The sequence below is a fragment of the Carcharhinus amblyrhynchos genome, chromosome 8, assembly GCF_965287045.1.
Source record: "Carcharhinus amblyrhynchos chromosome 8, sCarAmb.v2.hapA, whole genome shotgun sequence".
In the NCBI taxonomy this organism is placed as follows: Eukaryota; Metazoa; Chordata; class Chondrichthyes; order Carcharhiniformes; family Carcharhinidae; genus Carcharhinus; species Carcharhinus amblyrhynchos.
The window spans coordinates 87,600,681-87,623,996 of NC_137331.1; the positions used below are offsets into that span (position 1 = coordinate 87,600,681).

At 43.3% G+C, this 23,316-nt stretch overlaps 1 protein-coding gene across 1 annotated transcript in view; it reads left to right on the top strand.

Moving 5' to 3' along the window:
- The window catches only part of tmem67 (transmembrane protein 67), a 130,509-nt gene extending 109,736 nt beyond the window's left edge, over window positions 1–20,773 (top strand). Inside the window, exons 22-28 of the mRNA XM_080194964.1 lie at window positions 951–1,031; window positions 1,155–1,271; window positions 3,468–3,584; window positions 3,680–3,784; window positions 12,456–12,558; window positions 19,377–19,519; window positions 20,693–20,773. Coding sequence (XP_080051090.1) covers window positions 951–1,031; window positions 1,155–1,271; window positions 3,468–3,584; window positions 3,680–3,784; window positions 12,456–12,558; window positions 19,377–19,519; window positions 20,693–20,773 — 747 coding nt within the window. The remainder of the gene's footprint in view (window positions 1–950; window positions 1,032–1,154; window positions 1,272–3,467; window positions 3,585–3,679; window positions 3,785–12,455; window positions 12,559–19,376; window positions 19,520–20,692) is intronic.
- The last annotated feature ends 2,543 nt before the right edge of the window (window positions 20,774–23,316 follow it).

Genomic DNA, 23,316 nt, shown 5'->3' on the forward strand with positions numbered 1-23,316 from the left:
AGGCAAGTGAGGGATTTCATCGGAGACAGGCTGTGAGTGGGGTAGTAACCTGGGTTTCAGAGGCCAGGAGGGGGAGGATGAGGGAAATGTGATCTTGGGAGTGGTGCTTTAGATGGGCACAGGAAGCCTACAAAGGAAGTCTTCCTCCAACCATCCCTTGGCCTAACACCAGACCGCACAGCTAAAACTTCCTGCATGGTGTGGACCTTCCATTGCTATGAGTAAAATAGCGATGATGGCAGAAAGGCCATTAACTGGGTTTTATGAGGCTCCACCAGCAATGAAAGAGAATAAAATCCATCTCTTGATTTCAAAATCTCCTTACAGCAACTAATTAAATCTGGAACAAATATAGTATCAAGTGACCATGAAACTACCAGGTTGCCATAAAAGTCCATCTGGTTCATTAATGCCATCAGGGAAAGAAATCTACTATCCTTACCTAGTCTGGCTTATATGACTTCAGATACCTAGCAATGTGATTGACTCTTAACTTCCTCCCAAATGACAAGCCACTAATTTATATAATAATAGGCAATAAATGCTGCCCTTGCCAGCAGCACCCGCATCTCATGAATAAGTGTCAACACATATTTTGCTCCAGAGGAGCCAGATGACAGGGCTTTGAACAGAACTTGAAGTACATCCTTTCCAATGGGTAACACGTGGTGACCTCCATCGCCTTATCATTTATTTAATCTATTTAAAATCAATGGAAATAAAGAACATTAAAATTAATCATAATTCTTTAAGTATACCAATATCAAATTATCTGTTCAAGTGTATTGTGTGTGACAATTTCTGAAATTCCCATTAAATAAGATATGGTCATATATAGTATGCAAATCAATTTGTAAACAGGTCTGTATCATATGTAGCAATGAAGAGTGCTAATTTTTGATCATTTTGAAATGTTACTTTAAACGACTAAATATGTAAATTGTTTGCAGGTAGTTTTCTGCGCAAGTATTTATGAACGATTTGTGGAAGACAGAATAAGTCAATTTATTGATATTTGTTCAATAAGTAATGTGAGTATTCTACTGTAATATAATAACTTCTCTATTTTTAAAAAAAATTACCAGATTTTTCAAAATTGCTTCTCACAAAATCAGACTAGCTATTTAATCTTGTTCTGCATTTTTATTTTTTAGATCTCGGTCATGATTTTTTCACACAGATGCTTTGGATATTACATCCATGGCAGGTCTGTGCATGGTCATGCAGATACCAACATGGAAGAAATGAACCTTAATCTAAAGAGAGAGGCGGTATAATAGCTCATTGTACAACCTTCAACAAATGCTAGAGAAATACAAAATCTCTGCCTCTGTCTAAAATTGAAAAGTGATTGTTATAGCTGAAAAAGAGTCTGTACCTAAAATACTAAACTGCATTTTATCTTTCAGTTGATAAGAAGCCTGCGGTGTACTCCAGAATGTTCTGTTTTTAATTTAGGTTTTCTAGCACTTGTAGTTCATATATTTATTCAGAGCTAAATGAATCCATGATTTTTTTCACTTCATAAAGGGATTCAAATACACCTATTTTATTGAATTCATATTGAAGTTATTTTTCTTTGCAAAACATTTCTACTTTCACGTTACTAAATTGCTCAAGAACAAGCTGTTGTGTTTTCTTTCAAAATTATGGAATATCTAGTATGTAATATATTATCTATGTTACTATAATTATATTTTTATACTGTTCATAGAACAGAACCGCAGATCGACTAAGTTTGTACCGGAGTACGCAAGGTGCTCGTACTCCTATCCCAAATGCTATATTGTCCCTAACCCAGTACACAGAAACGTAGAGTGAGCAGAAATTACCTCTACTTAAATATTAGGAAGCATTAGGCAGGATTTTTCAGATGGCCATTCCATCACTGAGAAAGTTGGCATGGAAGTCTCCCTGCCGATGTCAGCATCCATGAGCAAGTCAGCACTCCATTGAGCATTAATTGATTGGGAGCAGGTTTACTGCCCCTCACCCAAGAGGAGGTTCTACCTCAGAGAGCTTTAAAGTTCCAGCAGCAACTCTGGAAGTGGTGGTCCCTGCTGGCAATCCTCACATTTAAGTTCTGGGAGCCCAGAATCAGGTGACAGTACAAGTCTACTGTGAGACTGTTGGGGAGAATCTAGAGGAGGATTGAGAGTCAGGAAAGTGAGGATTCATGTTAGAAAGGTTAAAGGGAAGAAAGTACCTGGGGAGGGACTCGTCTAGAGAAATTAAAACTGTAAGGGAGGTGTCACTTTGGTAGAAATAATAGTAGGAGGGATTATTATTTAAAGGGTGAAAAGCTGCAACATGCTACAATGCAGAGGGACCTGGGGGTCATTGTGCACAAATCGCAAAAACTCAGTCTGCAGGTGCAGCAGGTGATCAAGAAGGCATATAGAATGTTGGCCATTATAGCGAGGGGGATAGAATATAAAAGCAGGGAGGTCTTGCTGCAACTCTTCAGGGCACTGGTGAGGCCGCAACTGGAGTACTGTGTGCAGTTTTGGTCCCCTTGTTTGCAAAAGGATATATTGGCCTTGGAGGGAGTACAGAAAAGGTTCATCAGGCCAATACCAGAGATGGGGGGGTTAGCTTATGAGGAGAGATTAAATAGACGGGGCCTGTACTCGTTAAGAGTTTAGAAGGCTGAGCGGGGATCTTATAGAGACATATAAGATAATGAAGGGGCTAGATAAGGTAGAGGTAGGGAGATTCTTCCTGCTTAGAAAGGAAAACAGAACTAGACAGAACAGCCTCAAAATAAGGGGGGAGGGTGCAGTTTAGAACGGAGTTGAGGAAGAACTTCTTCACTCAAAGGGTGGTGAATCTCTGGAATTCTGTACCCATTGAAGTGGTGGAGGCTACCTCGTTGAATATATTTAAGTCACAGGTAGATAGATTTCTGATAGACAAGGGAATTAAGGGTTATGGGGAGAAAGCGGGAAAGTGGAACTGATCCACTTCAGATCAGCCATGATCTTATTGAATGGCGGGGCAGGCTCGAAGGGCTAGATGGCCTACTCTTGCTCCTATTTCTTATATTCTTATGTCTCCCACTTCCCTGCCTTAGGTTCAAACAGGGTAACCATCTGGGCACCGTCTCCGCTGTCCTTGACCCCCCTCCCACCAGCCTCATTGCAGCTAGCAAAAAGTGGTCCATCAATGGCCATTAATTAGCCACATAGTTTCAATTTGTGAGAGGACAGGCTTTGCCCACCCACCCCCATAAAATTTGAGACAAGTCAGGGGTAGGTGGGCAAATGCTAGGAAGGCCACCTGTCACCCAAAACTCTGCCGCCCATGTCCAAACTCACACAGGAGAAAGCAGCCCTTGTCTTTTCCCATGAATGTCAAGGCTGTAGAACTCTTACAAGTTTTAGTTCTATGATTATTGAATTTATAATAATCAAGTAAATCAATTTTAATGTGATCAGTCTGATTGCCAAATAATTGTTCTTTTGCAGGAAAATCTGTGTGGTCAAAGAGGCTTAGTTCCCAACACCGAAATTGAGACATTTCAGATATTCGTCACAAAAAAGATTAGAGAGCAATATGACAAGATTCGGGAACCAATACATTGGGTCTGACAGCTAATTAATGTCTCACCTTAACACATTTCCTAAATATTAATCAGAAAACATTTTAAATGTTCCTAAATTTTGTATCAATTTTACAGTCAAATAAATTTATCCAGCCCATGAATAATCCTGAGGATGCCTTTGTACGTAGAATGAAGGCTTATAATACCACGAATAAATTTCTCAGTTCATTCATTGATCATGTAAGTATTCTGTTAATTTTGTTCACCTTGATTACAGTGTACCCCATTAGCCAGATTCATAGCTTTATGTTTATATTTGTCATCACAAAATAATTGAAACCACCAGTATTCCTGAAAATGGCAACCAAAACTGTGCCCCTTCTGCTGGAAAACTGCCAGGACAAGCTGTTGTGAATGCTACAAGTGCACTGAAGTTCTTTGCCGCTAGCTTCTACCAAGCAACCACATGAGATTTCTTTCGCATCTTCCTTCAGGGTATACTTGCATCATGCATTTCAGTGATATATCCCTTGATATGAATATTGAATCAATAAGTTTACCTTTGAAAAATAGTACAGCAACTATGAGGAGCTCCTAGATTGCTCTGTCACTAAGAGTGAGATCATAGTTCAAATGTCTCGGTAGTTCCCTTGCTTCCCCTAGCCCTCCAACCCAATTTCCTACAATCTCTCCTTGTGCCCTCCCCAAATTGATCTTGTCCTGGAGACCCAAATCCTATTCCTTTGACTCTATTTCCAAACTACTAGCCATCCATCTACGTTTTCTGGTCCCCATATTATCTTTTTTTATTTATTTTATAAGATGTGGATGTTGCTGGCTCGGGCAGCATTTATCGCCCATCCCTACTTGCTCTTGAGAAGGTGGTGATGAGTCTCTTTGAACCGCTGCAATCCAATATCATTAGCTGATATTGTTAACATCAGTCAACAGATAATGACCCTCCCACCCTCCAGTGCTTCAAATATACCGTCAAGATCCCAAATATATTCAAAGTATTCATCTCTGACTTCTCTGCCCTGGCAAACAACCAGTTTATCTCCAACCTGGTTCTCTTTCCCCAAGTTCTTGACCATGTTGGCACTTCCTAAATTAGTGCCATCTTTCCTGCAATTTCTCCAGAAGCATATCAGCCATTGCAGCTGTCCTTGACATAGTTGACCTCAAGATACCCCTCCTGTATTGTCCAAAGTGTGAGACTTCCCCTACCTGGTTCTATTCCTGTGCATCCATTCATAATAAAATACTCTCCTGCAATGACTTCTTTCCCACTCCTGTAACTCCTTCAGCCCCCAAAGGTTTATGCTTGGGCCACTCCTGCTGTCCACAGGCTGCTGTAGACAGCATCAAAAAATACACGCTTGGGTGTGGATGGAAGGCTACATTTGACATTGGGAAACCAGATCTAACTCTTGATCTTTCAGATGTCAGCAGAGCGGAACAGGTGGTGACAGATTGGCATTTCAAATTGGTTAATATGCTGGCAACCTTTGATTTAATCTGCTTTACAGATTTTAACGTAGAACATAGAACACTACAGCACAAACAGGTCTTTCGGCCCACAAGTTGCGCCAATCATATCTCTACCTACCAGGGCATAGAGCTATCTATAACCCTCAATCCCATTAAATCCCATGTACTCACCCAGAAGCCTCTTAAAAGACCCCAACGAGTTCGCCTCCACCACCACCGATGGCAGCCGATTCCACTCACTCAGCACCCTCTGATTGAACACCCTTGTTGTGCTTTCTAGCTGTCTAAAAACTCATCAGCTGAAGCAAGGCAAAGGCAGCTTTGGAAAGAAAGTTTTGGAAAGTCCTTGCATGACTGCTAATAGGCTAGGGGAGCAGGAATGCTTCTCATGACCTTTGAAGCTTCACTCCATCACCAACCTCATAAAAATACCCTAGTGATTATTATAGACCCCCAGAGAGTCAGAGGGATATTGCTCCCTAGGTTGCTATGGGAGGCAAGCGGGGAGATTGCAGGGGCTCTGACCCAAATTTTCAATTCTTATCTGGCCATAGGGGAGGTGCCAGACAAGTGGGGAATAGCTAATGTAGTTCCACTATGTAAGAAGGGTTGTAGACATAAATCAGGAAGCTACAGACCAGTGAATCTCATGTCAGTAGTAGAGAAACTATCAGAGAAACTTCTGAAGAAGACTATCTGTCTCCACTTGGAGAGGCAAAGCTGGATCAAGGATAGTCAGGCCTCATTAGAGGGAACTCATGCCTAACAAATTTGATTGAATTTTTTGAGGAGGTGACCAGGTTGTGAACGAGGATAGTGTTGTCGATGTAGTTGATTTGTATTTTAGCAAAACCTTGACAAGGCCCACATGGGAGACTTGTAAAGAAGATAAATTCACAAGGGATACAGGGTAATTTGATAAAGTGGACACAAAATTGGCTCAGTTGTAGGCTGCTTTAGTGATTGGAAGCCAGTGTCCAGTGGTGTACTGCAGGTGCCGGTGTTGGGTCCCCTATTCGTCATTTATATAACTGATATTGATGACAATATGGGGGGTAAGTTTGCAAATTAGACAGGTGGTTAACAGTGAGGCTGAGAGTCTTGGAGGCTACAAGAAGATATAGACACAGTGGACAAATGGGCAGTTAAGTGGCAGATGGAATTTGACCCGAAAAAGTGTGAGGTGATACACTCTGGAAGAAGTAATTTGACAAAAAGGTACTCAATGATTGGTAGGACACCAGGAAGTTCTGTGGAACAAAGGGACCTTGGCATGTTTGTCCAGAGATCTCTGAAAGCAGGAGGGCATGTTAGTAGGGTTGTGCAAAAGGCACTGGGACACTTGCCTTTATCAGTTGAGGCATAGATTACAAGGACCGGGGAATCATGTTGGAGTTGTATAGGACTTTGGTGAGGCCACAGCTAGAGTACTGTGTGCAGTTCTGGTCGCCACATTATCTGAAGGATGTGATTGCACTGGAGGGGATGCAGAAGACGTTCACCAGGATGCTGCCTGGGATGAAAAATTTAAGTTATGAAGAGAGGCTGCATAAGCTTGGGTTGTTTTCATTGGTGTGGAGATGCCGGTGTTGGACTAGGGTAAGAGCAGTAAAAAGTCTCACAACACCAGGTTAAAGTCCAACAAGTTTATTTGGTAGCACGGGCTTTTGGAGTGTCGTTCCTTCTTCAGGTGCGTGAAGAATTGTGTTCACAAACAGGGCATACATAGACACAAACTCAGTTTACAAGATAATGGTTGGAATGTGAGGCTTTACAGGTAATCAAGTCTTTATAGGTACATACAACGTGAATGGAGAGAGGGTTAAGCACAGGTTAAAGAGGTGTGAATTATCAGGACAGTTAGTGAAATTTTGCAAGCCCAGGCAAGTTGCGGGGATTACAGATAGTTTGACATCAAACCAAGATCCCGGTTGAGGCCGTCCTCACATGTGCAGAACTTGGCTATTAGTTTTTGCTCAGTGATTCAGCTTTGTCGTGCATCGTGAAGGCCACCTTGGAGAAAGCTTGCCCAAAGATCAGAGGCTGAATGCCCATGACTGCTGAAATGTTCCCCGACAGAAAGAGAACAGTCCTGCTTGGTGACTGTCGAGCATTTGCGACACGGCGGACAGAGTACCTTTCATCATCCAGTACTTTCTTGGAGCAGAGAAGTTATGACATCTTCTCCAGAGTCTTCAACATGTCATTGATGAAGACGAACATCTCGTTAAGGCAATCCCCACACCCTCACTTCTTGCCTTCAAACAACCACATAACCTCAAACAGACCATTGTCTGCAGCAAACTACCCAGCCTTCAGGAGAACAGTGATGACAACACTACACAACCCTGTCACAGCAACCTCTGCAAGATGTGCCAGGTCATTGACGCGGATGCCATTATCTCACATGAGAACACCAACCACCAGGTACACAGCACATACTCTTGCGACTCGGCCAACTTTGTCAATCCGACACATTGCAGAAAAGGATGCCCCAAGTCATGGTACATTGGTGAGACCATGCAGACGCTATGACAACGGATGAATGAACACTGCTCGACAATCACCAGGCAGAACTGTTCTCTTCCTGTCTGGGAACACTTCAGCAGTCACAGGCATTCAGCCTCTGATCTCCGATAAGTGTCCTCCAAGGCGGCCTTCATAACACACAACAGCGCAGAGTCACTGAGCAGAAACTGATAGCCAAGTTCTGCATACTTGAGGACGGCTTCAACTAGAATCTTGGGTTCATGTCACATTATCTATAAACCCCACGACTTGCCTGAGCTTGCAAAATCTCACTAACTGTCCTGGCTGGAGACAATTTACACCTCTTTAACCTGTGCATAACCCTCTCTCCACTCACATTGTCTGTACCTATAAAGATTTGATTACCTGTGAAGACTTGCATTCCAACCATTATCTTATAAATTGAGTCTGTGTCTATGTATGCCCTGTTTGTGAAAACAACTCTTCACTCACCTGAAGAAGGACCGACACTCCGCAAGCTTGTGCTACCAAATAAACCTTTTGAACTTTAACGTGGTGTTGTGGGACTTCTTACTGTGTTTTCACTGGAGCAAAGAAGACTGAGGGAGTGACCTGATTGAGGTGTACAAGATTACGAGAGACGTGGACAAAGTGGATAAGGAGCAGCTGTCCTCTTTCATTGAAGGGTCAGTCACAAGGGGATATAGGTTTGAAGTGTGGGGCAGGAAGTTTAGGGGGGAATGTGAGGAAAACTTTTTTTACCCAGAGGGTTTTGACAGTCTAGAATGCTCTGCTTCGGAGGATCTTAGAAGTGGGTTGCCTCACATCCTTGAAGAAGTATCTGCATGAACACTTGGCACATCATAACATTCAAGACTATGGGCCAAGTGCTGGCAGATGAGATTAGGTGGGAATTCAGATGTTTCTACTGTGTCGGTGTGTACTCAATGGGCTGAAGGGTCTCTTCTGCACTGTATGGTTCTATGATTCAGAATCAAAACTGGCCTTTCCTCTCCCCAGGATCAAACACACTACCCTGGAATTGTGAATTGAACCAATCTGGTCCTATGACTGGATTTGGAGTGTTCCCTGATGAACTGGAAGTCAAAGCTGAAAATCAAGCTTTTTTACCTTTGGCTATCCCTGCCTCCTCTCCAATGTAAACCATCCAGTAGAATTCAGGCATCTATTTCAGCTGATGACATCTAGCTCCTCATCACTAACTTTGTCCTTGACCCTTCTACTGTATCCGATTTGTCACTCTGTTTCTCTGACATCCAATTGGATATTGGATGAGCAAAAATGCCCTCTAATTAAATATTGGGAAGATGAAAGCCTTTGGGTGAGATTTTATGGCCTCGCTCATCCCAAAACTATATAATCCTGCCTGAGGTCAATGGACATTTCAGTGGTCCACCCCTCGCCCGCTCCGAGTCCCGTGGTGGGCGTGGTAGTAAAATTCTGGCCATTATCTTTGGTCCCTGCCACAAATTCTTCCTAGCTACAGATACCATCCTTCTCCCTGGCAATTATCTGTGGTTGAATTGGATTGTTCATAACCTCAGTGTCCTGTTTGATACAGATATAAGCTTTATTCATTTTCATGATATATGTGTTGCTGGTATTGTCCATTGAGAAGGTCATGGTGAACTACCTCAGTCAATCACTGCAGTCTGTCATAGCTTTATTACAATTGAATAGCTTCATAGCTATTTCAAAGAGCAATTGAGTCAGCTACATTATTGCAGGTCTGTAGGTGCAGATATCCTTCCCTAAAGCCCTTTATTGAATCAGTTGTGTTTCTTTTTCAATCCAGTATGGTCACCATGATTAATACTGACTTTTTTAAAATTCTAGAAATGTATTTAATTAACTGAACTTAATTTTCCCAGCTTTCATGTTAGGATTTAGACCTACATTTCCAGATTATTAGTAGAGGCTTCTGGACTGGTTGTTCAGCAATATAACCATAAACACTGCATAACCACGATTACCTACCTCAATCTATGTAAAATAGCTTGTCTCCTACTTCTGAAATCTTCATTTTTCATTATTTCTGGACTAGACAATTCAAATGCTTTCCTTGTCAGCCCCTCAGATTGAACCTTCTATAATATTAAATTCAGCATTCCATATCCTAACTGTCATCAAGTCCCATTCACCTATTACCTCAATGCTTGTTGATTGCTAGATTGGTTATGGTCCTGTAATACTTCAATTTTAAAACTTTCGTTGCTGTGCCAGCTCTGGCTCTGTGGATAGCACTGTTGTCTTTGAGTCAAAAGATTAAGAGTTCTAAGCTCACTCCGGAGATTTGAATGCAAAAATCTGACAGCCTCTGCAAGGCTGACAGTCCAGTGGTGTGCAGCACTGTCAGACGTGACATCTTTCAGATGGGATGTTAAACTGAGACCCTGTCAGCCCACTCAGGTGAATATAAAAGATCCCATGGTGCTATTTTGAAGAACAGAGGAGTTATCCCTGATGTTCTGGCCAATATTGTCCCTTAACCAACATCAGGAAAATCGATTATCTGGTAATTATCACATTGCTGTTTGTGGGAGCTTGCTGTGCACAAATTAGGTGATGCAATTCATTACATTACAGCATTTTGACTACACTTGCAAAGTACATTATGGCCTTTAAAGTGCTTTGAGACACCTGGTGGTCATGGAAAGCATTATATAAAGGCATATATTTATTAGTTTCTGTTTAAATTCCTTCATGGTCGTGCCTATCCCTAACATTGTCACTCCTACAGTGCTGCAACCCTCAGATGTTTACTTTCTCCAGTTCTAGCCTCTTGCACAATCCTGATTTTCATCACTCCACCATTGGTGGCTTTTCATCCAGCTGCCTAAACCCAAGCGCTAGGACTTGCCTCCCTAAATTTCTCTCCCCCTTTTTAGGTTGTTTCTTTGATCACATTTTTCACCAGCTGTCCTAAGACATCTTCATGTGGCTCCTTGCAAAGTTTGGTCTAATATCACCTCTGAGACATTTTGGGATGTCTAGGGATGGGTTTATTACATTAGAAAGTGCTATGGCATGTTTCTAGTTAAGTGAGTCTAGTCCAGTCACTTTTGCCCAATTGCCGATTCAATCATGAGCAAAGACGGCGACCAGTCCTTGATTGTACTGTTGACCTATGACCATAAAAAATGGAATTATGCATTTTTTAAAATTCAACAAGGGATGTGGACGTCACTGGCTAATTGCTCTTGAGAAGGTGGTACTGAGCTGCCTTCTTGAACCGTTGCAGTCAATATGGTGTAGGTACACTCACAGTGGTGCTGGGAAGGGAGGTCCCAGGATTTTGAACCAACGACAGTGAAAGAACAGCAATATATTTCCAAGTCTGGATGGTGAATGGCTTGGAGGGGAAATTCTAGGTGGCTGTGTTCTGAAAAAACTGCTGCCCTTTTTCCTTCCAGATAGTAGTGGTCGTGGGTTTGGAAAGTGCTGTCTAAGGAGCCATGGTGAGTTCTTGCAGTACATTTTATAGATGGTACACACTACTACTACTACTGTCAGAGATGAAGGGAGTGAATGTGGATGAGGTGCCACTCAAGCGGGCTACTTTGTCCTGCATAGCGTTAAGCTTCTTGAGTTTTGTTGGGGCTACGCTCAATTAGACAAGTGGAGTGTATTTCATTACATTCCTGACTTGTACCTTGTAGATTGTGAACACAGATAACAGATGGAGGCTTTAGGAACTAGGAGATAAGTTACTCGCTGCAGGATTCTGAACCTCTGACCTGCTGTTAAGTACAGTAGATAAATGGCTAGTTCAGTTTCTGATCAATGGTAACCCCAATGATGTAGATTGTGGGGTATTCAGTGTTGGTAATGCTATTGAATGTCAAGGAGCAATGGTTAGATTTTCTCTGGTTGGAGATGGTCATTGCCTGGCACTAGAATGAAGGGTAACAGTGCAATCAAGGGGGGCTGTGGAGAGAACATCAATTGTGGTTTATGATGTGCCTGGGACATAGACAACTGTATATTGGCACCATGTCACAGAGGGGATATGGATGGATATGGATGGGCATTTTAACAATCTCTGTGGAATTTAGGAATGTATTGAGGAGCTTATGATCTGTTTCCACCTAGAAGGACAGCCCAGTCAGGTAATCAGAAAAGTGCTCAACAGCTCAGCCAGTGCCTCCTTCTCAGTGGTGGTATTCTCAATACCTTCATTCAATTTCTGAGGGATCCGGAAGAAAAACAGACAGGTTTTTTTGCATCATTCGTTTGCAGTTGGATGAGAATAGCTCCAAGGTCAGTTATTGACTCATCCGCATGAAGCCTCTCAAGGGTTCTTGAACGTGGCAAAGTTAGGGATTAACTTTCCCACCTAGTTAACCACCCCAAAGAAACATAGGATGGAATTTTCCCAACAAAAGCCTAAGTGTCATAATGGCGAGAAAACTAGAACAATCCATGCTGGTCCATCAGGTGCTCTCCAGACTGCAATCGTCCCACACTCAGTCACTTTTTTGGAGAGTGCTGAGTTGCATGCCGGCACTGGGGCAGTGTCAGGGCCTAAATACCGCAATAAGCCTGGTTGCAGAGCGCTTGGGTGCCTTTTTGCAAGGACACTCCGATCTCAAAGTCCACTGGGAGATTGTTTCCTTCTCCCCCATGGACATCTAAATCCCCTCCTCCTCCTGCCCACCCAAAAGGTCCTTTTGATTCTCTATCAGACTCATTTCCATGTGCAGAGAGCCCACTCAAATTAGGAAGAGAGACCCAAATCAGAAAATTGACCTGGACAAGTGCTGCAGACCTTTTGTTTGTGTTTCTAATTTAGATTTCTGATATTTGCCACTCTTCAGAGAAAAAGTATTTTGATGTGACACTCTCTACTTAGACAAAGTTGTTCACAACTATTAAAAACACTGCGTTTGTATCTTTTGCACTCCTACAGGCAATTCGTGACATGGATTACATCGTACAGGATAAACTTTTATTGGAACGACTCATTGATATGGAGCTGCATGAACCTACAGACAAGACAATTTTTTACAATGGTATCATCTCCATTTATAAAGTTTAAATTTCCTCCTTTCTGTGATTACTAATTTCTGGAAGGTTTCTATTATTCTATTGATATCCAGTAATCATATTTAGCAGAAAAAAATCAAATCATGTTCAACCACTGGAAGAAATCATTTGGAGGTATTGGTATAAAAAAAGAATCAAATACTTTGTTTTCATTTGATTAATTATATAATTAATATATATAATATGTATATATTAATATGAAAGTTGCAGATATCATAAGATGAACTAGCAATGGAAATGTTTTCATTTTCAAATGCTTTGCCCTGCAACAAACTTACCTAATAATACCACCCACCCCTACTACTGTCCCAAACAGCGCATTTCCAGACCTTTAGGTAGAAATGTTTTTCCTCACATCCCCCCTAAACCTCCTGCCCCTTACCTTGAACCTGTGTCCCCTCGTGGCTGACCCTTCAACCACAGGAATAGCTGCTCCTTATCCACTCTATCCATGCCTCTCATAATCTTGTGCACCTCGAACTGGTTGCACCTCAGTCTTCTCTACTCCAGTGAAAACAACCTAAGCCTATCCACCTTCTTTTCATAACTTAAATGTTCCATCACAGGAAGCATCCTGGTGAATTTCCTCTGTACCCTCTGCAGTGCAATCACATCCTTTAGATAATGTGGCAACCACAACTATACACGGTATTCTAGCTGTGGCCTCACCAAAGTGCTATACAACTCCATGACTCTCCTGCTTCTGTAATCGATGCCTTGATTGATAAAGGCAAGTGTCCTATATGCCTTTTTCACCATCCTACTAACATGCCCTTCCACTTTCAGAGATCTGTGGACAAATACGCTAAGGTCCCTTTGTTCCACAGAACTTCCTAGTATCCTACCATTTGTTGAGTACCCTCTTGTCAAATTACTCCATCCAAAGTGCATCACCTCACATTTTCAGTGTTAAATTCCATCTGCCACAGCTGCCTTTTTAACCATTCTTCTTGTAGCCCAAGACACTTCACCTCGCAGTTAACCACCTGTCCAATCTTTGTGTCATCTGCAAAGGTACTAATCCTACTCCCCACCTAGTGATCTGGAGGAGGGAACCGAGTGTGTGGTGTCGAAGTTTTCTGATGACACCAAAATTGGTGGAAAGGCAAATTGTGCGGAGGGTGGGGAGAGTCTACAGAAGGATCTAGATAGGCTGGGCGAATGGGCCAGGAAATGGCAAATGGAATTTAATGTTGGTAAGTGCGAGGTGGTCCACTTTGGTAGGAATAATGGTAGGAAGGATTATTACTTACGTGGAGAAAAACTGCAGCAGGCGACGGTGCAGAGGGACCTCAGGGTCCTTGTGCATGAGTCGCAAAAACCCAGCTTGCAGGTGCAGCAGGTGGTCAGGAAGGCGAATGGGATGCTGGCTTTCATCACGAGGGGGATTGAATATTAAAGTAGGGAGGTCTTGCTGCGGCTGTATAGGGCATTGGTGAGGCCGCAGCTGGAGTACTGTGTGCAGTTTTGGGCGCCGTACTTACGCAAGGATATTTTAGCCTTGGAGGGAGTGCAGAGGAGGTTTACTAGGCTGATTCTGGAGTTGAGGGGGTTGAGCTATGAGGAGAGGCTGAATAGATTAGGCTTGTACTCGTTAGAGTTTAGAAGAATGAGGGGAGATCTCATTGAGACGTATAAGATGATGAATGGGATGGATAGGATAGAGGTGGAGAGACTCTTCCCACTCAGAAAGGATAGTAGGACTAGGGGGCATAGCCTCAAGATAAAGGGGGGGCGGTTTAGAACAGAGTTGAGGAGGAACTTCTTCACTCAAAGGGTGGTGAATCTCTGGAATTCTCTGCCTGTTGAAGTGGTGGAGGCTGCCTCGCTAAATATTTTTAAGACGTGGGTTGATGGGTTTTTGATGAGAGAGGGGATTAAGGGTTATGGGGAGAGGGCGGGAATGTGGAACTGAGCCACGACAGATCAGCCATGATCTTATTGAATGGCGGGGCAGGCTCGAAGGGCTAGTTGGCCTACTCCTGCTCCTATTTCTTATGTTCTTATGATGTGGGACTTAGGGCATTATTTTCCATTCTATGCATTCGTGCAGCGTTAGATATGGAAAATGGTATTTTTCTCGCCGGCCACAACGGCGTGTTTCCATACCATTATGTAAGCTCCACAGCGAATTAAATATTCATCCATGTGAAATCAGCCAGATCATTGGTAGGCAGCCCTTGATCAGCCTGCCCCAATATAACCTCAGCGCCATATTTAAGGTACACCATAGCACCGCCTCCTTCATGTTTGCAGACCAGCACTGCTCCAGGCCAGAGATGATTGGAAAAATGCAGATGTCAGCCCCTAAATTTAGTGACATTTCACTGGGACACCTGCTAGGAGGACCGCCTTAATCTCCTCTACCCCAGTGATAGGCAGAGGTCCATCAACCTCGCCATTCTGGCTTGGGAAGCCATGGCAAAACCCCTGGCCAGCTCCAACTCCACTCAGAAGAGGTTCGCCATCCGCTGCAGGAAGGGGATAAATGGTCTCATCTGTGCTACTCTTAACTCACAGATTCATCTGCCCGTTAAACATCCACACTGATCTCACACAATGCTAGTCCCAGAGACATCACCATTCACTTTCACACACACCTTCAAATCAGGCTCAGGTCCTCTGGAGTTTACAACCTCATCCATTCCATGACTCCGCTCACCACTCACATGCCGGGCATCACTATCTACCTAGGCGTGCATCTTGCTCATGCCTTCTCCATTTGTCTTTATGCAGGACACGATTGCCCACAACAATGGCTGACTTTGGGGCCCTTACTCCTTTTGAGGAGTGTACCATCATGCTAGCTCGTGAGGACATGGACCATGCCTGAGGTGACAGTGAGGTGAGTGGCGCACATCCATATGAGGATCCTGCACATAAACAGCTCATCCCACAGACAATGACACTAAATGCATTGTCCTCTTTTAAATTTGCCTTCCTCTATTTCATAGGCACCTCTGGAAAGTGCCTGAGACCACTCCCCACCAACCCCAACAAGTCAAGCCCTCAGCTTGAGTGCTGAGGACACCTTAGATGAGGAACCTGAAGCCAGCACTTTGGAAAACTCATCACAGCAATCACTCACAACCTGCATCAGCACAGAGATACACACCTCAGTGGAACCTAGTGGGATCAGGGTCAGGTTCACAATCTGATGAGCACCGTGCACAATCTGGCCCACGGCAGTTGGAGGCACAGACATCAGAGGTCCTGACACTCAGAACACTGCTGAAGGCCATGATTTTACTGAGTCTGAGTCAGGTAACGAACATCCAGACTCATTCCTAAGTCAGCTGATAGAGCTGTAGCGACAATCATGGGAGCACCAGGAAGGATTGTGAGCTGCAATCCTCACTTTGCAACATACAATGGAGAAGTCTATCTGCATTAGTCTAAGGTGATAACATGTCAGTACATTGAGGTCAACACAGCCAGATTGATGGCCACTGTGGAGACCTTGGTCCAGGACATCAGTCCTGCACTTCTCAATCTCACTTCATTATCCCATTTCTTCCAGGAGTCAGCCAAGGGCCCTCAGACATCCATTGGGCAGAAGAGGATCAACAGGTGCACAACCCAGGGCCATCCACCCAGGTGACTCCAGGAGTATCCATCTGCTTTCAGTTCTCTCTCCCTGTGACTCCATCAGCTTCACAGGCCAAGGAGGGTGCACTTGCCCTACAGCAGGATACCCAAAGTATTCCGGGGCTCTCTAATACTCAGTCCTCCAGAGGACAGCCATCAAAGTAATCACAGAGAACAGGACACAGCAATCAATGCCTCCACCTCCACTGTGGGATGTTAGAGAAGTGGTCATTATTATGGGCCTTGATGAAGAGAACATCTGTTACTTCCTGGGTGCACTAATGTGTATAAACCTGACAGACCCACAGATGTCCCCAGTTGAGACTGGGAAAGAGCCAATGGCGTAGATGTTCACTTTCAGAGTCACTGGCAATGGATATAGTCCCAGCCTAATCGAATCAAGTCCTGGAGGAAGTGGCAATGTGAGCCAAAAGATCCTTGGACATGCAGAAGCATCGGCAACAATGGACAGGATTTTACAGCCTCGCTCATCCCAAAACCATAAAATCCCACTCAAGATCAATGGAACTTTCCATTGTCCACCTCTCACCCACTCCAATTCAGGTGGTGGGTGGCACAGTAAAATTATGGGGACTGTCTCTCATCTACAGGAAAGACATATGTGTCGTGTACACCAGTTGTCTTGCAAGGTACCTATGCACAACATTTCAACGAACCTCATCCTCTGCATGGTGGAGACCCTGCTGCCTCTTTCACATGTATGTGATGCTCGTTCCTCTGGCAAGTCGGTGCTACATTGTTGTCTTCTCCTCCTTCTGTTCTGCCTATATGCAATTATGTAGGCGGCAATAAATCCAGCCTCCATCTTCCTGTTGGTCTCCTCTCTGTAACCTCAATGAGAAAAAGACAAGTGTCAGCAGGAGCCTCCAAAGGCCCTATTTCTTTTCGTGACTTACAAGTCATGGTGGATTCAGAGGCTCAGTTATAGTGTAGTCAAATATCTGCCCCTGAAATTCTACTCAGCTCAGGATGCATTTCAAGGGTAGCCCTCCCACTCCACTTTGAATGAGAAAACTAGATTCTATGGCATTAAATGGTTAGTCAGGAACTGAGACTAATGAGAGGTTGTGGCAAGGGTGGGAAGGTAGGGTGGCTGAGGCTTCTCATGTGTGAACCTATCAGCAGAAAGATTGTAACCTGGGGCCTGTCCAGCGGCCCAATTGTTCCTGACGTCTTGCTTTGATTTGATTTGATTTGATTTATTATTGTCACATGTATTAACGTACATTGAAAAGTATTGTTTCTTGTGTGCTAAAAAGACAAAGCATACCATTCATAGAGAAAGAAAGGAGACAGTGCAGAATGTAGTATTACAGTCATAGCTAGGGTGTAGAGAAAGATCAACTTAATGCAAGGTAAGTCCATTCAAAAATCTGACAACAGCTGGGAAGAAGCTGTTCTTGGGTCGGTTGGTATTTGAGGGTACGGTTGCACTGGAAAATTGAAACCGTAAGCAAGAGGTTAATAGCAGCTGATCAATTAGTGCTGCATTTTGCTATTAATCTCGCATGAGTGCCTTTCGTTCGTACCTTTCCCTGATTCCTGCATTGTTAATTAGGGGCTCATAACCTATCTCAGCTGTATATCTCTCCTTATCTGGGAATACTCATATCTATTGGGTGGCCCTTTTCTTGCTCCTCCATTGAAATGCACTAATAATCCAAGAAGCCCTCAGAGAACCCACCAGCTAAGTTTGTCCTCATTTATGTGTTTTGCTGTTCAATTGCTTCATGTTGTAAAATGGTGGTGCTGAGCTCTCAGCATGAGAACAGCTTGGCCCTTCACTGGATGAATGTGGAATTCCCTCCCAACATCCCAATGGAGCATTATATTGCAGTTTTCCTCACTTCAAGGCCCTTCAATCTTCCCACTCTAATCTTTGATCACATTGTGATCACGGATTTGCTTATGACCTGTGTGGACCTTGCCCATCTTGAGGCCTCTTGCACAGTGTGATATATAAACTTACTCCCCCCTCTGTCTTTGAATGCACTTTCACTACCTATTTGCCAACTATAGGTTGCAAATGCATCCTTGGACTGTATGCCATCTGTGACCCAACAGCATGCTCCCTGGACTGATGCTTGTGATGTTATGTCTGACAACATTCAGGGCACAACTAACCATGCCTTCCCTCTTCCTGGGACAAGGACAGTTTTGGCAATTAAGTAACTTAAAGTGAAGAACATCTTCAGTCCACCAGCATCCTATTCTGGCCACAAGTTGCAGATGTTATTCAGTTCGAAACCCTCACCCCATTTAAGTGCATGAGATACTGCCCCCCCACCTCACACCACTCCAGTCATATATGTGATTCCCCCCCTTCCCCACTCTTCATCCCAGTGCAGGCTTCACCCTGTAGCCACTTGTCATGCCTCTGATCAATTACTCTGTTCCTGAGTCAGGGCCTCGCTCTACATCAGACACAAAGCCACCCCAACCTTACTTCTAGTGTACCAGACAGACCCTTGCTGATTAACCCCCTAAAAATGATGTGGTGTTGGCAGTGAGGCCTTGTGCTGAATCCAAGGTGCCATGAACACTGCGTGATGAAAATTAGATGAGGAAAGCTCAAAGTCCTGAGCAAAATATATGTCATTAGGTGCACTTCGCTTTTACATTGTTGTGAAACATGTTGGCCTAATTGCACACTACCATGCCCTATTGATCCAGCGCAGGGGGAATACTTCCAGCAAAAATTCCTTTCGATGAGTCTGCATTAAAGTCTACATTAAAGTCTACCCTCAACATGTTCCCAATGTTGCATGGAGGTCCAATAGCCTTGTATCTTTTCTTCCATTTTACCTTTCTTTACAAACAAATATATATATGTGTGTGCGTATTCAGCTTAAAATTTATACATTGGTCATAATAGGAGTCTGTGTTGTGCCTTTTGAAAGCCTGAAGATTATTGTATTTAGCTCCAAGGTTCAGAAAGTTTGGCCATCCCTGTTAAGTGTATTTTGAATGCATTCACAGATCGTTTGTTTCCAATGAACAGTAATCAATTTAAACTGATGACTACCTATCTATATTGCATTAGGAATTAGCAAAAATAAAGCATTTATGATTTAAAATAGATGGATTACCAAATTACACTGCTTCTTAAAGATATTTTAATGCAGTTTGCTTATCTAGTGTCAATACTAATTATTTACTCTCTACTTTGTTCCAGATCAACACCTTGCCTTCACTGATATTCTATACTATGGCAATGAAAGCACACTTCTTATTTTTGATACATTGTTCTTCTGTGTTGTAGACCTTGCAGCTAAAAATTTTATTTTAGCTGCCTTTCTAACTTACATACAACAAAAGGTATGTATGCATCTATGTTCAATGTCACATGGGTATTTTAGTCACAGAAACAGGAAAATCAACGCCAGTCCCTTTAGTAATCATAGCTTGCATCCAATGATCATCCTGTGTTATATTATGTCAGCTGTGTCTCAGCTGCTATCAGTCTAACTCCTGAATTCAACGTTTGTGGGTCCAGGTCTCACTCCAATGACTTGAGCACATCTATGTTGACACTCCCAGTGCTGAGAGAATGTTGCACTGTTGGAGGTGTGATCTTTTGGATAAGTCGTTAAGCCAAGGACTTGTCTTCTGTCTCAGATATTCATCAAATATCTCATGGCATTATTTCAAAACAATTATTCCTAGTACCCTCCCTCGATCGACATCAGTAAAGTCAGACTTTCTGATCATTGTGATATTGCTGTTTGTGAGGAGAGATTTATACAAACTGGCTGTCAAGTTTCCTACATTTCAGAAGTGATTGTTAACAGAATCTAAGTTGATTGGTGAAGTCAAAACCAAGACACAGAACTTTCTTTACCAAGGGAATTTATTGACTTTGTTCAATCTCATACCCTCCCTCAAAATCCCAGTTTCCCAGCTGTCACCTATTCAAATGTGATCAAGTTACTTCATTCAACAATGCCCTTCACCTGTGCATTTTAACAGTATAAATAATAATTAACATACACTTCAAAAAGTGCTTCTTTGTTAGAGTTTTGAGATGTCCTGAGCTAATAAAAAACACTGGATGGAGTTTTTTGGCCCTTCCCGCCAGCAGGATCTTATGGTCCCTTTGAAGGCAGCCCCCCACAGGAGGTTCCCCAGCAGTGTGGTTGGGGAGCAATGCAAATGTCCATTGACATTAGTGGGACTGGAAGATCCCGCCACCAACCAATGGCATGATGTTTCTGCCGCAGGGAAACACGTCGCGGGAGGGCTGGAAAATTCTGGCCACAGTGTAAAATTAAGTCTGTCCATGTTGTACATGTTGTAACACATAGTTTCACAAATAAAGTCTAGAGGTTCACAAGTCAAAATTGACCATGAATAAGGTAAGCAGTCAGCCCCTGTAGAATTGTGGCATTAGCTATCAGTCTGCAAAAAAGGGGGTAGAAAATTTGGAAGCAAAAAAACTGAAGGTCCTGAACATCCTAAAAAAAAACTCATTTTCTTCTTTCTGATTCAAAGGTTATTCAGTTCATCCGTGTTGCAGTAGGACGCAAGAATGTGGCCGCAAAAACACTGGTGGATGAAAGATTCCTCCTCTAAAATACATAGAAACTACAGAGATTTATTAGATGGACAAGGTTCTATTATTCTTGGATTTACTTTTCATATTTGCTCTGAACAAAAAAATGCTGTTAATGTTAATTTAATTTGTTGCGAGTACAGTAGATATTATTGTGTTGCGTTGTCTAACTTTCTGAGTTACAATGTTTTAGATAAGTTTGTAATTTGCAATGTAGGGTATACTTATGTTTTGAGTTGTTTTCCCCTTACTTTTCCTCTTATTGCCAAGCACCATTCTTCCACCAAATAGGTATTGGTAATTTCTGTTGGTTAATGTTGTTCTGTATCTATTGTTGAAATTCATTGGTTTATGGCCCTCCTCCCTCTTCTGTGTTTCACATTGGACTCATCCACCTTCCTGAATTCTCATTTTCACCAAAATCTTTGGTTATCTTTGGTTTATATGCAATGTCAAATGTAGATTTCAACTTTCAAACTTTCAAAGAACATTACATTTTAGTATTTATTATTGTATATAATTGCACTTTCCAGTAACTTGCTGGTAACTGAAATAAATGGATTAAGGTTACTGCTAAAATCTGAAGCAGACGCTGATCTAAGAAGCAGCTGGAGATTAGTTGATGCCTTCACCTCCATGGAAGTACAGACAGCAGCCCTGGTGGTAATAGTGAGGGAGAATATACAGCAGCTTGCAAAAAAGCTTCCAAACCATGGTGGTCAGGATGGATACTACTCTCTCTCATGTTTTTCAGAAGCTGTTAGTTGTCAGTAAACCAGCTATACCATTGACAAGTGGGTACTGATTGAGAACCTAGTGGAATCAATCTGATTGATACTGTTGTCCCTCTAGACATGTCTTCCTCTTTCTTGCACCACACCAGTGGAACACATAACATAATGCCAGACCACCCAGGAATAAACTCCAGAGACGCAGTCAACATTGCTTTGAAAGCTACCATTCAACAAGAGGTACTTTAGGTCCCGATTCTCCAACTTCACCCACAGCTGGGATTCTCTGGTCCCACTGCTGTGATTGGAGATTTGACTGAATGCCAAATTCCCCATTCTCACTGTAGTGGTAATGGTACGTGAATTGCCAGAGAATTCTAGCCTTAGTCTTTTGACCTCATTGTTGAACATGAACAGGCAATCATTTTCAAAGAACAAAGAACAACACAGCACAGGAAACAGGCCCTTCGGCCCTACAAGCCTGCACCGCCCATTTTAACACTCAGTGAGTGCCTCATTCCAATCCTTCTTCTACCTACAACTTTTGTCTACAACTCATGGACTCCACAATAAAGGGGTGCAAATTTAGAGAATTATATGTGCGCCAGATTAAGGGAGATCCAATTTAGGGACAATTTATTAACACCAATCAGCCTAAAAGCACGTTTTTGGGATGTGGGAGGAAACCAGAGCACCCGGAGAAAACTCATGCAAGCACGGGGAGAATGTGCAAACTCCCACAGACACCGACCCAAGTCGGAGATCCGACCCGGGTCCCTGTAACTGCACGGCACTTCGATGATATTGCTCCCAGGTTGCACCTTGGGGAATGACTTGAAGAAAAAAAATGAAACATTTTGACACACTGGGAAAACAATGTTCAGAAAGAGAAGGCTGGCTTTTGTTCATTTTAAACTTTGTTTTAATAAAATGTAAGGTACATTTACATTGTGTTTTATTATTCATGAAGATTAGAGTTATACAGGAAAAAAATCATAGCTTGAATTCTCCCAGCCAGCTGCGCTACCCAAATAGTACAGTGGACCAGGAGACAACAGCAGTGGGGCCTCTAGCGGTATTCACGATTGGTGTCCAGCTGATCACGAGTCACTGAGAATCTTTTTTTCCACATAATCAGCTCTACACCAAAACTCAGCAAGCTCAGAATGGTGGTCTCTGGGTCCACTAGCATCTCCCTGATGCCGGGAGACATTTCCATCAACAGGGTGTACAACTGACGTGGGACAGACATCTTCACCCCACTGGTGGGAACAGAGGTCATTGAAGCCCCCCCTTGAAGGTTGGGAGCAAGGAGGGTGTCCCTTGGCTAGTGCCAGTCTGGCAATACCAGTCTGGTACCCTGGCACTGCCCAGGGGCACACTGGTTCTGCCCACCAGACACCTTGGCACTGCTCATCAGGCACCAGGCAGTGCCAAGGGGGTGGGGCTAGAGGGGCAGGGGCTATTGAAAGACTGATCAGTGGCGGTGGGGGAACTGACTGCCACTCTGCAATAGGATCAGTGGGGGAGGGAGTGAGGGGGTGTTAGGGGTTGACCATGGGAGGGGAGGGATGGAGCTGGCCATTGGGGTGAGGTCAGGATGGAGCTGGCCATTGGGGTAGGGTTAGGCTGGCCTTGGGGGGAAGATTGGGGCTAGCCAGGAGGGGCTTCCATAGGCCAGCAATTGAGGGGTCGGGAAGTGTCAGGAGGCCAGCGATCAGGAGGGGGAGGCCAGTGAGCAGGCTGGAGTTTCAGGGATAACATTGGAAGGCCAGCAATTGGAAGGTTTGCAATGTGGGGATTTGAGGCCAGTGCACGTGCACCGATCTCCC